General features: G+C 35.2%; 2 protein-coding genes across 2 annotated transcripts in view; one reads left to right on the top strand and one right to left on the bottom strand.

Moving 5' to 3' along the window:
* Window positions 1-16,806, top strand: part of LARP4 (La ribonucleoprotein 4) — a 202,592-nt gene that overhangs the window by 92,855 nt on the left and 92,931 nt on the right. The window lies entirely within an intron of this gene.
* FAM186A (family with sequence similarity 186 member A) overlaps window positions 1-16,806 on the bottom strand; it is a gene marked incomplete at its 5' end in the record, with an annotated part of 60,741 nt that overhangs the window by 23,574 nt on the left and 20,361 nt on the right. The window contains 2 exon segments of the mRNA XM_034644783.1: window positions 3,574-3,744; window positions 4,689-4,905. Coding sequence (XP_034500674.1) covers window positions 3,574-3,744; window positions 4,689-4,905 — 388 coding nt within the window.

Here is a 16,806-nt window from a genome sequence, read left to right on the forward strand (position 1 = left end):
AACCCGAAATCCTTGGAGAAATGGCAGATTCTAGGATTAGGGCAGGACATATTTGAGATGAACGTGAAGCATCTTGTAGTGCCAGAAAGTAAGGAAGTGCTAAAAAAAGAAAAAAGAAAAAACACATTGATGGGGTTATGTTAAAGGGGCACAGGAACCAATGAAAGAGGTCCCAATGGCCAAAACCAGAACAACTTGAGCAAGAAAATAAAGTAGTATTGGATTATAACTCAAAGTACAAAATAAATATCTGTGAGTTCATTTTGATATAAATAATTGAGTAAATTAATAAACGAGGAAGAAGAGAGAAACTCTAATGCCTAAGAACTTCAAATAATTTATGTAGATATTCATCCTAAAAAAAGGGAGCATAACTCGTCATTCCTTAAGTGTGGGCTGCACATACAGACTTACTTTTAAAAAGTACAGCTTGGAAAAATGAGGAAAAAGAGTAACTTTACAGGGCAGAAACCTGACAAGCACTACTTTAGCCAGGTGAGCAAGGTCAACATTAAGTCATAAATCACTTGATAATATGTGGCCTTGAAATTATATGATGACGACGGTACTTTACCTGTGTGATCTTTCTGTGATCTTTCCTCCCAGAACCCAGAACCCCAGGGTAAACATGAGAAAAAACATGAAATTCCAATAGGGGAGCATCTTATAATGTATCTGGTACTCCTCAAGCCCGTGAGGAACATCAAACAGAGGGGAAAGTCTGAGAAACTGTCACAACCAAGAAAGCCTAAGGGGATATGACAAGAATGTAATCAGGTACCTGGATGGGATCCTGAAACAACACAAGGACATTAGGTAAAAACAAGGACTTATGACTTCAGTCCATACGGACTTTAGTTAATAATGTGTCAGTACTGGTTTGTTAATTGTAACAAATGTATCATACTAATGTAATGTATCAATAAGGGAAACTATGAAGAGATATATGGAATTCTCTGTATTATTTTCTCAATTTTTCTCTAAATCTAAAACTGCCTTAAAAAAATGAAAGTGAAACAAAGACATTCCCAAATAAGCTAAGAGGGAAAGAATTTGCTTCTAGTAGACCTGCCTTACAAGAAATATAAAGAAGTCCTTCAAGCTGAAAGGAAATGATACCAGAGGATAACTCAAATTCACACAAAGAAATAAAGAACACCAGTATATGTAGGGAAATATAAAAGAAAGTAAAAATATTTTTTTCTTTTTTCTCTCTTAACTGATTATAAGGACAATCATATAAAACAATAATTATGAAACTATATTGTTGGGCTTATGATACATAAAAATGTAATATATATGACAAAGCACAAAGGAGGGGAAGAGAATGATGCTATTGGAATAAAGATTCTGTATTTTGCTGGTGCTAATACTAATCTGAAATAGATTGTGATAATTTATGATGTATACTGCAATCCCTTAGAGCCACTACTAAGGAAATTACCCTAAAAATATAGAGAAAAAAGGAATTAAAGTGGGACACTAAAAAATATTCGTTTAACACAGAAGGTAGTAAAAGAAGAACAGGGGAGCAAAAGAGATGAGACATGAAAAACAAACAGCAAAGTGGCAGGTGTAAATCCACCCATATCAATAATTACATTAAATATGAATGAATTAACACTCCAGTCATAAGTCAAAGATTGCCAAATTTTTATGTGTGTGTATGTGTTGTGTGTGTGTGTGTGTGTATTTAAAAGCTGAAAAGATCCAACTATTAGCAACACATCTTTGACTCAGCCTTGCAAACAGTAACCACAGGGGAGCTGGAAAGAATACACTTATATCAAACAAAATAGACAAAAAATGTTTCTAGAGACAATGAGGGACATTTTATAATGATAAGGTCAGTTCATCAGGAAGCTATCAAAATTATAAATATATATGTACCTAATAACAGAGCCTTAAAGTACAGGAACCAAGAACTGACAGAATTAAAGGGAGAAATAGACAACTCAGTAATAATAGTTGGAAAGTTCAATATCCCACTCTCAGTAATAGAACAACTAGACAGAAAATCAGTAAGGATATACACAGAAGACTAAAACAACACTATAAGTCAACTATAGAATACTCCACCCTACAACAGCTAAATACATATTCTTTTCAAGCACACATGAAACATTCTCCAGGATAGACCATATGGTAGGCTATAAAGCAAGTCCCAATAAATGTAAAAGGATTGGAAGAATACAAAGTATATTCCCCAAAATACTTTGTAATGGGTAAATAAATAGTATATAATTTCCTAGTGGTTCTGCTTCTCTGGTTGAACACTGAGTAATACAAGTTTTTAATACAACACTAAAACCATGATCTATAAAAGAAAACATTGATAAATTGATTTGACTTCATCAAAATCAAACACCGTTAGGCTTCAAAGGCCCCATTAAGAAAGTGAAAAGACAAACCACAGATTGAGAGAAAATATTTGAAAATCACATTTTTTTTTTTTGAGATTTTATCTATTTATTTGAGAGAGAGGGAGAGTGAGAACACAAGCAGACTTCCCACTGAGCAGGGAACCCAATGCAGGGCTCAATCCCAGGATCCTGGGATCACGACCCAAGCCTAAGGCAGATGCTTAACAGGGTGAGCCACCCAGGCACCCTGAAAATCACATTTCTGATAAAGGACTGAATACTTTTATGTATCCAGAATACATAAAAGACTCTTAAAACTCAATAATAAAATGGGTAAGTATTTGGGTAATCATTTCCTCAAAAGAAATATGAGAATGGCTGAAAAGATGCTCAACATCATTAGTCTTTAGGGAAATGCAATTTAAAACCACAATGGGATATGATACCACTTCACACCTCTTAGAAAGGCTATACTAAAAAAGACCATAACAAGTGTTGTTGAGGATGTGGAGAAACCCAAACCTTAATAGATTGCTGATGGGAATGTAAAATGGTGCTGTCACTTGGGCAATAAGTTAACAATTTATTAAAAAGTTAAGCATAGACTTACCAGCAATTGATAAATGATCCAGAAATTCTACTCCTGGGTATTTACCCAAAAGAAATGAAAACATATGTCCACACAAAGACTTATACATGTGTGTTCACAGCAGCACTATTCATGAAAGTCAAATGTAGAAACATTCCAAATGTCCATGAATTGGTGAATACGTAAAAAATGTGTATGCAAACAGTGATATAAAATTGGTAGTAGAAAGAAACTACTAATACATCCTTTAACATGGCTGAATCTCAAAACCATTATGTTAAATAAAAGAAACCAGATATTTAAAAAAACCACATATAATATGATTCCATCTTATGAAACATCCAAAAAAGGCAAACCTATTGAAACAGAAAATAGATTGGTGCTTGTCTGGAACTGGGGTGGGAATGAGGACTGACTGCAAATGGGCATGAGGGATCTTTTTGGGATGAAGGAAATGTTCTAAAATTGAATTGTGGTGAGAGTTACACAAGTCTGAATTTACTAAAAGTCATGACTTGTACGCTTAACATATATGAGTTTTATGGTATTTAAATTGTACCTTAATAAAGCTGTTTTTTAGAAAAAGTAAAATCTGTTTCCAATGTCTTAAAGCACCCTTACTTATTTTTTTCCTTTGTTGCTTCTTTTCTTCAACCAAAGATACACAAATTCTACTCAGTATCTTGACATTGTTCTCAATAGCTTTGAACATTTCTGGTAAAAACTCCATTTGTGCTATCCAGTGGTGGTGTTCCTCAATATCAATTGCAGTCATCTCAGACAAAATGGCATCTTGAGGAGAGTAAAAAAACAAAACAAAACAAAAAACTTTTGTGCATAAAAATTATAACTATATAGGCTTATAATATTGGCTAACTACTCCATATTGTAGTATTGGGGAATGTAGGTATCTCACACTTACTGCTATTCTGAAGCTTTTCTCTATGAAGAAATGAAAAAGGAAGAGACTTGGAATAGAAAGCTGAACAGTAAATCGTGGACATGAAAAGACTTGGTATCTAAGAATGTGAGCATGTGTTTTAATATTGAGGAACTAAACCCAATTAATTCCTTTCATAAGTTATCTAATATTTTTAATATTTTAAATATTTTTAAATATTTTTACATGATATTTCTTGCAACTTAATGACATTCCCCTTTTTGTGTTCTAAGCTTATTCATTCTTTTATTCAACCAATGTCTCCTTTGTCATCTATTGTTCTAGATGCTGAGGATACAGCACTAAATAAAACAAATTCTCTGACTTCAAACTGTTTGCATTCTAGTGAAAGGAGACAGACAAAAATTAGTTATATAGTATGTCAGATGGTAAGAAATGCTACAGACAAAAATAAAGAGTAAAGAGTAATAGACAGTGCCAAGGAGTAGGGAATGGAGATGGTCAGAGAACCAATCATTTTAAAGTGAGATATAAGCAGAGAATGAGCCACGTGGCTACTTGTGGACAATGTTCCAGGCAAAGGAATAGTAGCATAAAGACACTGGGCAGCAGCATGCTGGCATGCTTGAAGAAAAGCAAGGAGCCCAGAATAGCTGGCATTAAGTGAGCAGGACTGTATTTTTCTTATTTTATACTTACTGAAACAGTGGATAACTTTTCTCAATACCTCATTAGTTTTCTTTAGTCTGATTAATCCTTTAAAAATTTATAGATCCTGTTCTCTAGCTTTTTCATTAAGTAATGGTTTTCCTTTGAACCACCTCTGGAAACTTACTCCATTCTTCCAACCAGGCCAGGATGTACACAAGAGTCTTTTCTCTAATTTCAGCATTCTTAGTGTAAGTAACTATTTTCTCCAGGAAATTTACTCTCCGTTTCTTATATTCTGTAAGGGAGTTTTTTCTTCCAGAGTGCATGTTCTCATCAAGAGTGTAGCGATTTATTATCCGCTGCACATTGAGCAGTATGTCAGTCAGCTGCATGTTAATGTCCTATAAGAATAAGAAGGGGGATATATTAATAAATTCTTAGTTCGTTGACATAATTGAACATATGTTCATAAAAACTCTCAATAAAGTGGGTTTAGAGAGAATACACCTCTACATAATAAAGGCTATATATGAAAAACCCACAGCCAACAATATACTCAATAGTGAAAAATTGAGAGCTTTCCCTCTAAGATCAGGAATAAGACAAAGATGTCCACTCTCACCACTTTTATTCAACATAGTACTGGAAGTCCTAGCCACAGCAGTCAGACAAGAAAAAGAAATGAGGCATCTATATTGGTAAGGAAGAAATTAGATTGTCACTATTTGCAGATGACATGATACTATATATAGAAAACCTTAAAGATTCCACCAAAAAAACCCTATTAGAAGTACTAAATGAATTGAGTGAAGTTGCAGGATACAAAATTAATACCCAGAAAATGGTAGCATTTCTATAGACTAATAAGTAGCAGAAAGAGAGATTAAGAAAACGTCCCATTAGGGGCGCCTGGGTGGCAGAGCGGTTAAGCGTCTGCCTTCGGCTCAGGGCCGTGATCCCGGCGTTATGGGATTGAGCCCCACGTCAGGCTTCTCTGCTATGAGCCTGCTTCTTCCTCTCCCACTCCCCCTGCTTGTTCCCTCTCTCGCTGGCTGTCTCTATCTCTGTCGAATAAATAAATAAAATCTTTAAAAAAAAAAAAAAGAAAGAAAACGTCCCATTAGCAATTGTACAAAAAAGAATAAAATACCTATGAATAAACTTAACCAAAGAGGTGAAAGACCTGTACTCTGAAAACTTTAAAACATTCATGAAAAAATAGATGGCACAAACAAATGGAAAAATATACCATCATGGATTGAAAGAATTAATATTGTTAAAATGTTCATACTACACAAGGAATCTACAGATTCAATTTAATCCCTATCAAATTACCAATAGCATTTTTCACAGAACCAGAACAAATAATACTAAAATTTGTATGCAACCTCAAAAGACCCTACATAACCAAGGCAATCTTGAGAAAGAAGAACAAAGCAGGGGGTAAAATTTCAGATTTTAAGTCATACTATAAAGCTGTAGTGGGGCGCCTGGGAGGCTCAATCACTTAAGTGTGCCTTCAGCTCAGGTCATGATCCCAGGGTCCTGGGATGGAGCCCCACATCGGGCTCCCCATTGAGCAGGGAGCCTGCTTCTCCCTCTCCCTCTGCTGCTCCCCCTGTTTGGGCTCTCTCTCTCTCTCTCAAATAAATATATAAAATCTCTAAAAAAAAAAAAAAAGCTATAGTAATCAAAATGGTATGGTGCTGGAACAAAAATAGACACATGGGTCAATGGAACAGTACAGAGGGCCCAGAAATAAACCCACAAATATATGGTCAATTATCTTTGACAAAGTGGGAAAGAATATGCAATGGGATATGACAGTCTCTTCCACAAATGGTTTTGTATCAACCTACATTTGTAGCTTTCACTTTATTTTAATTCTACATGTAGGTGTAAGCCTCTGTCTACTTTATTATGTCTTCTAGTGAAGTTTGACCTAGAATTTACACATTGAAATGCCTGTTATTAGAAATTACTTTCCTAAAAAAAAAAAGAAAGAAAATTACTTTCCTTTTATTTACCCTCACACTTAGATTAATCATTTAAAGTATGAGTATAGATATTTTATCTATGAATTCCATCTCAGGAATGAAAGGGATGTTAAAATATTTTAAAAGAGCACAGTAAATCTGATAGATGATGAACCACCACTCCACCTTTTCCAACTTTATTACTCTTTCAAAACTGAACTCTTTCTACACTCCTTACAATAAAAGTAAGATTTAGATTTTTGCAAACCCATCCTGGAAAAGGAATAATCAGATATTTAGGTGCTGGAAATATTATAATTAGAAACAGAGATGATGCAAAAGAAAGAAAGGAAGGAGCAGAGGGAGGGAGGGAGGGAGGAAGGAACGGAGGATGGAAGAAAGGAAGGGAAGGAGGCGCTATAGCAGCAAATTTAAGTCAGGAACACAGGAGAGTGGAGACAAAGTTTGATAAGCCAAGTGATGAAAAATAACACTACAAGCTAACCCATAGCACAGTGGTGAAGGAAAAAAAATAATACCAAGTCCTCATAAATTCTTCCAGAAAACTAAAGAAGCAGTAGCACTTCCTAACTCATTCTTTGAGGCCATTACCCTGATACCAAGGTCAGGTAAAGACACTACAAAAGAACAAATGGAAAGAAAGAAAGAAAAGGAAGAAAGGAAGAAAGAAAGAAAAAAAAGAAAAGGAAGGGAAGAAAGGAAGAAAGAGAGAGAGGAAGAAAGAAAACTATAGACCAACATTCCCTGATGAATATTGATGCAAAAATCCTCAACAAAATACTGTCAAACAGAATTCAACAGCACATTAAAAGGATTCTACATTATGAGTAAGGGGGATTTATTCCTGTAATGCAAGAATGATTCAACATATGAAAGCCAATCAATGAAACATACTAAACAGAATCCTAGGGAAAACACAACATGATCATTTCAGTTGATGCAGAAAAAGCATTTGACAAAATTCAGCACCTTTTCATGATAAAAATATACAAAAAACATGGAATAGATAGACACTTCCTGGACATGATAAAGAATATATATGAAAAATCCAGAAGGGTGCCTGGGTGTCTCAGTTGTTTAAGTGCCTGACTCTTGGTTTTGGCTCAGGTCATGATTTCAGGGTCCTGGGATTGAGCCCCATGTTGGGCGGCCTGCTCAGGCGGGGAGTCTGCTTGTCTCCCTCTCTCTCTCTGCTCCTCCCCCTGCTCATGCACCCCCCCTCTAAAAAAAATAAATCTTTTTTTAAAAAAGACAAAGAAAAATCCAGAGGTAATATTCTCAATAGTGAAAGACTGAAAGGTTTTCCTCTAAAGTCAGGAACAAGGCAAGGATGCCCACTTTCACCACTTCTAGTCAACATATTCTAAGTTTTAGCCAGAGCAATTCAGCAAGAAAAAGAAATAATAAAACACATCTAATTGGAAAGGAGGAAATAAAATTGTATCTGTTTTCAGGTGATATGATCTTATACATAGAAAACCCTAAAGATTACACACATGAAAAAACTGTTAGGGAGTGCATTGAATGTGTAGATTGCTCTGGGTAACATAGACATTTTAACAATATTTGTTCTTCCAATCCATGAGCGTGGAATGTTTTTCCATTTCTTTGTGTCCCTCTCAACTTCTTTCATAAGTGTTCTATAGTTTTCAGAGTACAGATCCTTTATCTCTTTGGTTAGGTTTACTCCTAGGTATCTTACAGTTTTTGGTGCAATTGTAAATGGGATTGAGTCCTTAATTTCTCTTTCTTCTATCTCAGTGTATAGAAATGCAACTGATTTCTATGCATTGATTTTATATCCTGCCACTTTGCTGAATTCCTGTATGAGATCTAGCAATTTTTGGGTGGAGTGTTTTGGGTTTCCCACATAGAGTATCATGTCATCTGTGAAGACTGAGAGTTTGACTACTTCTTTGCTGATTTGGATGCCTTTTATTTCTTTTTGTTGGCTGGTTGCTGAGTACTATGTTGAACAGCAGTGGTGAGAGTGGACATCCCCGTCATGTTCCTGACCTTAGTGGAAAAGCTCTCAATTTTTTCCCATTGAGAATGATATTTGCTGTGGGCTTTTTGTATATGGCTTTTATGATATTGAGGTATGTTCCCTCTATCCCTATACTGCAGAGAGTTTTAACTGAGAAAGGATGCTGTATTTTGTCAAATGTCTATCAACAGATGAATGGATAAAGATGTGATATATATATATGTTATATATTATATAGATACATATATATTATATAATATATATATTCAATGGAATATTACTCAGCCATCAGAAAAAATGAAATCTTACCATTTGCAATGATGTGGATGGAACTAGAGGGTATTATGCTAAGTGAAATAAGTCAATCAGAGAAAAACAATTATCATATGATTTCACTCATGTGGAATTTAAGAAACAAAACAGATTAATAGGGGAAAGGAAGGAAAAATAAAATAAGGTGAAATCAGAGAGGGAGACAAACATAAGAGGTTCTTAACTATAGGAAACAAACTGAGGGTTGCTGGAGGGGAGGTGGTTGGGGGGGATGGGGTAACTGGATGATGGGCATTAAGGAGGGCACATGATGTAATGAACACTGGGTGTTATATGCAACCAATGAATCACTGAACTCTACCTCTGAAACTAGTAATACACTATATGTTAATTAATTGAATTTAAATAAAATAAAATTTAAAAAATAAAATAAAATGCAAATTATCCAGAGGGGAAAAATCTGTTAGAACTAGTAAATGAATTCAGCAAAGTTGTGGGATATGAAATCACACGCAAAAAATCAATTGTGTTGTTATACACCAACAATGAACAATCTGAAAAGGAAATTAAGAAAACAAATCCATTTACAATAGTATCAAAAGAATAAAATACTAGGAACAAACTTAATCAAGGAGGTGGAAGACTTGTACACCTGTAATTTTCACTACAAAATGTTCAGAAGAAATTAAAGAAAACACAAATAAATGGACAGACATTCCGTGTTCGTGGATTGGAAAACTTAATATTGTTAAGACATCAATACTACCAAAACTAATCTACAGATTTAATGCAATCCCTATTAAAATTCCAATAGTATCTTTTGCAGAAATAGAAAAATCCATTCTAAAATTCATATGGAGTCTCAAGGTACCCTGAATACCCAAAACAGTCTTGAGAAAGAAGAATAAAGTTGGAAAGCACACACTTCTCGTTTTTAAATCCTAGTACAAAAGCAATGGTAATTAAGGCAGTAAACTGATATAAAGACAGATATATAGACCAAGGGAATAGAGTAGAATGTCCAGAAATAAACTGCTGCATATATGGTCAAATGGTTTTTTAAAAAAGATTTATTTATCCATTTGAGAGAGAGAGAAAGAGAGCAGGGGGAGGGGCAGAGGAAGATGGAGAGAGAGAATCCCAAGCAGACTCCCTGCTGAGCTCAGAGCCTGACGTGGAGATTGATCCCATGACCCCAAGATCATGGCCCAAGCCAAAATCAAGAGTTGGATGCTCAACTGACTGAGCCACCAGGTGCCCCTCAAAAGATTTTTGATAAGGGTGCCAAGACCATTCAATGGGGAAAAAGCAGTCTTTCAACAAATGGTGTCAGGAAAACTGGAGATCCATGCAAAAGGATGAAGATGGACCATTACCTTACAGCATATACAAAAATTAACTCAAAGTGGGTAGAAAAAAAACTCTAAGCATAAGACCTAAAGTTATAAAGCAGAAGAAAACTTCGGGGAAAATCTTCATGATACTGAATTTGGCAATGGATTTGACACCAAAACCAGAGGTGACAAAAGTAAAAATAAACTGGACTAAATCAAATGTAAAACTTTAGCGCATCAAAGGACACAATCAACAGATTGAAAAGGCAACCTATAGAATGGAAGAAAATATTTGCAAATCATATTTCTGAGAAGGAGTTAATATCCATAAGACATAAGGAACTCCTACAACTCAGCATTTAAAAAAATAATGATTCAGTTTGAAAATGGGCAAAGGATTTAAAGATTTATTTATCTTAGAGAGGGGAAAGTGTCAGAGAGAGTCTCAAGCAGACTCTGCACTGAGTCCAGAGCCTGACACACACAATCCTGAAATCACGACCTGAGCTGAAACCAAGAGTTGGATGTTTAACCAACTGTGCCACCCAGTTGCCCCCAAAATGGGCAAAGGATGTAAATAAGCATTCAAAAATGATATACAAATGGCTAACAAGCATATGAAAAGAAGCTTAACATCATAATCTTTAAAGAAATGCAAATCAAAACTACAATGAGATACCACATCACACCATTGGGATGGCTATTATTAAAAAGAAGAGAAAATAAAAAAGGTTGGTGAGGATGTATAAAATTTGAACTCTAGTGCACTGTTGGTGGGAATATAAAATGATGCAGCTACTATGGAAAACAGCATGGTGGTTCCTCAAAAAATTAAAAATTAAATTACCATATGATCCAACAATTCCACTCTAGGTATATAAAAAAACTTAACCAGGGATTTGAACAAATGTTTGTCCTCCTATGTTCATAGCAGCATTACTCACAATAGCATAGAGGTGGAAGCAACCTAAGGGCCCAGTGATTAATGAATGGATAAACAAAGTATGATATATACACACAATGATAAAGAGAATTCACAAAAAATGTGTAGTTAGCATCATACTTAATGGTGAAAGTCTAAAGTGCTCTAAGGATTCTGCTCTAATCACTTAAATTCAACATTGCATAAAGGTCCGACTTATTGCAGTAAGGTAAGAAAAAATAAAAGAACAAAGATTGGAAAGGGAGAAATAAAATGGTTTTAATTTACAGACAAAAATATTATTTATGTAAAAACTCCCAAAGACTCTACAAAAAAAGCTATCATTAACATGTTCACAGGATAGGAGACCAGTATACAAAAATCAAAACAATAGGGGCCCCTGGGTGGTGCAGTTGGTTGAGAATCTGACTCTTGGGTTTTGCGCAGGTGGTGATCTCATGGGTTGTGGATTGAGCCCTGAGCTCAGCAGGGAGTCTGCTTGAGATTTTCTCTGTCCCTCTCCCTCTACCCCTCCTGCTGGTGCTCTCTCTCTCTCTAAAATAAATAAATCTTTAAAAAAATCAAAACTGTATTTCTATAAACTAGCAATAAATGGAAATTGAAATTTAATAAAACTACCATTTGCAATTACACTAAAAACATGAAATATGGAGCTATAAATCTAACAACATAAAGATCTATACTCTGAAAAATACAAAACATTGATGAAAGATATCAAAGAAGATCTAAATAAATGATGACAATACCCGGCACAGACAAGGATATAGAACAACTGGAACTCTCATACATTGCTGTTGGGGATGCAAAATAGTTAAGCCACTTAAGATAACAGTTTGGCAATTTCTTATAAATGTATGGTTCCATATGACCTAGCAATACTATCCCTAGGTATTCAATCAAGAGAAATGAAAACCTATGTTTATACAAGAACTAATGCATGAATGTTTGTAGTGACTTTATTCATAATTGCTCCAAACTGGAAACAACTCAAGTATCCTTCAACTGCTAAATGAATATTTTATGCTAAAACATTAATGACTACATAGGGTGATTCGATTTATAAGGCATTCAAGAAAGGGAAAACTATAGGCAAAGAAAACTAATGGCTGCCAGGGGTGGGGGAGGGGTTGACAACAAAAGGGCATGGAACTGTTGCCCTTTTTTTTTGAGGAGATGGAACTATTTTAAATATGGATTTTGGTAGTGGTTACACATCTGTATGCCTTTGTCAAAATCCCCAGAACAAGACACCAAAAGGGTGATTTTTATTGTACATGAATTGTACCTTAATTTTTAAAAATTGTTCAATTAAAAAAATGTACAGGAAGTAAAATCAGGCTATCTGGATTTGATTCCAGTATCCACCATATAACAACTATGACTTTAAGGCAAGCCTCAAAAATCTCATTTTTCTCGTCTGTGAAATAGGATTAAGAATATACATATTCAGGGGCGCCTGGGTGGCACAGTGGTTAAGCGTTTGCCTTCGGCTCAGGGCGTGATCCCGGCGTTGTGGGATCGAGCCCCAACATCAGGCTCCTCTGCTATGAGCCTGCTTCTCTCTCCCACTCCCCCTGCTTGTGTTCCCTCTCTCGCTGGCTGTATCTCTCTCTGTCAAATAAATAAAATTTTAAAAATCTTAAAAAAAAAAAAAGAGTCCTAGCTGAAAACCTAAAATGGTTAAAGTTTTGCCTCCCTGACAGCAGACACACACACACATATCTCTAGACAATAGAGTGTAGTTTTGCCTGTTCTTGGATCATTCTCTATATACTTTTGTGACTTGCTTTTTTCTCTCAACATTGAGTTTTCAAGTTTATCCATGTTGAAGTATGTATCTATAGTTCATTCATTTTCACTGATGTCTGTTTTTTATTGTGCAAATACACTTATTTACTTAGCCATTCCTGTATTGGTTTGTTACCAGTATTTTGTTTTTATAAATGATGATACAAACATTTCTGAACATTCCTCCTGGTACATATATGCAAGAGTTTTTCTAGAGCTGTGCTACATGGAGCTACTGAGCAACTGTAACAAGGCAAGTGTGACAGGAAATACACTTTAAACTAATTTAAATTTAAAAACTAACATGTTATACATTTATTGGAAAAATCTTATGTTTGGAAGAACTTGATATGTGAATCTACTTCTTTAACTACAAATTTTATGAAATCTAAATATAGATCAAGTATTTCTAATGAAAATTTACCATGCGATTTGAGATGTACTGTAAGTGCAAATACATGCTGGATTTCAAAGACTTAGTAATGAAAACAACGTTTATCTCATTACTAATTTTTATATTAATTAAATGTTGAAATGATAGTATTTGGGATAAAATAAATTATTAATTCACCTTTATCTCCTTAGTTTTCATATTGTGGTTTTTAGGAAATTTTTTAAATATTTTGTTTTAAATTCCAGTATGCATAACATACATTGTTATATTAGTTTCAGCTATACAATATAGTGATTCCATAATTCCATACATCACCTGCTGCTCATTGTGACAGGCACACTCCTTAATCCCCATAGCCTATTTCACGCATTCCCCACTTCCACCTCCTCTCTGGTAACCATCAGTTTGTTCTCTATAGCTAAAAGTCTGTTTCTTGGTTCATCTCACTCTCTCTCTTTTTCTTCCTTTGCTCGTTTTTTGGTTTGTTTCTTAAATTCCGCATATGAGTGAAATCGTATGGTATTTGTCTTACTCTGACTGACTTATTTCACTTAGCATTGTGCTCTCTAGCTCCATCCATGTTGTTGCAAATGGCAAGTTTTCATTTTTTATGGCTGAATAATACTCCATTGTAGATATATGCCATATCTTTTTTATCCATTCATCAGCTGATGGACACGTGGACTGCTTCCATAGTTTGACTATTGTAAATAATGCTGCTATATACTTAGGGGTGCATGTATGCCTTTGAATTAGTGTTTTTGTATTTTGGGGGCAAATACCCAGTAGTGCAATTCCTCGATCCTAGGGTAGTTCTATTTTTAATTTTTTGAGGAACCGCCAATCTGTTTTCCACAATGGTTGCACCAGTTAGCATTCCCACCAAAAGTGCAGGAGGGTTCCTTTTTCCCCATATCCTCACCAACACTTGTTATTTCCTGTGTTTTTTATTTTAGCCATTCTGACAGGTGTGAGGTGATAGCTTATTGCAGTTCTGATTTGTATTTCCCTGATGATGGATGATGTTGAACATCTTTTTATACGTCTGCTGGCCATCTGGATGTCTTCTTTGGAGATATGTGTGTTCATGTCTTCTGCCTATTTGGTAATTGGATTATTTGGGTTTTGGGAATTGAGTTATCAGTTCTTTATATACTTTTTATTCGAACCCTTTATTGGATATGTCATTTACACATATCTTCTCCCATTCAGTAGGCTGCCTTTTAGTTTTGTTAATTGTTTCCTTCACTATACACAAGCTGTTTATTTTCATGTAATCCCAGTAGCTTATTTTTTATTTTATTTCCTTTGCCATATATCTAGAAAAATTTTGCTACAGCTCATATCAGAGAAATTACTGCCTGTGCTCTCTTCCAAAATGTTTATGGTTTCAGGTCTCACATTTAGGTCTTTAATACATTTTGAGTTTATTTTTGTGTATGGTGTAAGAAAGTAGTCCAGGATCATTCTGTTGCCTGTAGCTGTCCAGTTTTCCTAATCCCATTTGTTGAAGAGATTATCTTTCCTCCCATTACATATTCTTGCCTCTTTTGTCAAAGATTAACTGACCATATAATTGTGGGTTTGTTTCTCAGCTTTCTATACTGTTCCATTGATCTATGTGTCTGTTTGTGCCAGTACCATACTCTTGATTACTACAGCTTTGTGATATAATGTGAAATCTAGAATTGGATACCTCCAGCTTTGCTTTTTTTTTTTCATGATTTCTTTGTCTATTCAGGGGTTTTTGTGGTTCCATATAAATTTTAGAATTTTTCCTTCAAGTTCTATGAAAAATGCTCTTGGTATTTTGATAGGGATTGCATTAAACGTGTGGATTGCTCTGGGTGATACAAACATTTTAACAATGTTTGTTTTTCCAACTCATGAGCAAGGAATGTCTTTCCATTTCTTTGTGTCATCTTCAATTTCTTTCATCAGTGTTGTATAGTTTTCAGAGTACAGGTCTTTCACCTCTTTGGTTAGGTTTATTCCTAGGTATCTTGTTATTTTTGGTGCAATTGTAAATGGAATCATTTTCTTAATTTCTCTTTCTGCTTCTTCGTTATTGGTGTATAGAAATGCAACAGATTTCTACACATTGATTTTGTATCCTGCAACCTTACTGAATTCTGGTAAATTATCAATTTTAGGAGGTTTTTTTTGGTGGAGTCTTTAAGGTTTTCTTTTTCTTCTTTTTTTTTAAAGATTTTACTTATTTGACAGAGAGAGAGAGCACAAGCAGGGGGAGTAGCAGGCAGAGGGAGAGGGAGAAGTAGGCTTCCCACTGAGCAGAGAGCCTGACACAGGGCTCCACCCCAGGACCCTGGGATCATGAATTGAGCTGAAGGCGGACACTCAACTGACTGAGCCACCATGGCATCCCTCTTTAAGGTTTTCTATTTACAGTATCATGTCATCTGCAAATAGGGGCAATCTAATTTCTTCCTTACCAACATGGATGCCTCATTTCTTTTTCTTGTCTAGTTGCTGTATCTAGGACTTCCAGTACTATGTTGAATAAAAGTGGTGAGTGCAGGGGCGCCTGGGTGGCACAGCGGTTAAGCGTCTGCCTTCAGCTCAGGGCGTGATCCCAGTGTTCTGGGATCGAGCCCCACATCCAGGCTCTTCTGCTATGAGCCTGCTTCTTCCTCTCCCACTCCCCCTGCTTGTGTTTCCTCTCTTGCTGGCTGTCTCTATCTCTGTCGAATAAATAAATAAAATCTTTAAAAAAAAAAAAGTGGTGAGTGCAGACATCCTTGTCTTGTTCCTGACCTTAGGGGAAAAGCTCTTACTTTTTCACCATTGAGTATGATGTTAGCTATGTGTTTTACATATATGGCCTTTATTATGTTGAGATATATTCCCTGTAGCTCTACTTTGTTGAGGGCTTTTATCATGAATGGGTATTGTACTTCGTCAAATGCTTTTTCTGCATTTATTGAGGTGATCATATGGTTTTTATCCTTTCTCTTATTGATGTGATGTATTATGTTGATTGATTTGCAAATATTGACCAGCCTTGTATCCTGGGAATAAATCCCACTTGATTGTGGTGAATGATTTTTTTTAATGTATTCTTGGATACTGTGTGCAAGTATTTTGTTGAGGATTTTTGCATCTATATTCATCAGAGATATTGGCCTGTAGTTCTCCTTTTTTATGGTGTCTTTATCTAGTTTTGGTATCAGGGTGATACTTGTCTCATAGAATGAATTTGGAAGTTTTCCTTTCCCTATTTTTTGGAGTAGTTTGAGAAGAATAGGTATTACATTTTCTTTAAATGTTTGATAGAGTTTGCCTGTGAAAATGTCTAGGACTTTTGTTTGTTGGGAGTTTTTGAATGACTGTTACAATCTCCTTGCTGGTAATTGGTCTGTTTACATTTTCTATTTTCTTTTTCTTCCTGCTTCAGTTTCAAGAGGTTATATGTTTCTAGGAATTTATCCATTTCTTCTAGGTTGTTTAATTTGTTGGCATATAGTTTTTTAAATAATATTCTCTAACAATTGTTTGTATTTCTGTGGTGTTGGTTGTTATTTCTCCTATTTTATTGGCAATTTTGAGTCTTTTTTTTTTTTTTTTT

Source organism: Ailuropoda melanoleuca, chromosome 16 (genome assembly GCF_002007445.2).
Source record: "Ailuropoda melanoleuca isolate Jingjing chromosome 16, ASM200744v2, whole genome shotgun sequence".
NCBI lineage: Eukaryota > Metazoa > Chordata > Mammalia > Carnivora > Ursidae > Ailuropoda > Ailuropoda melanoleuca.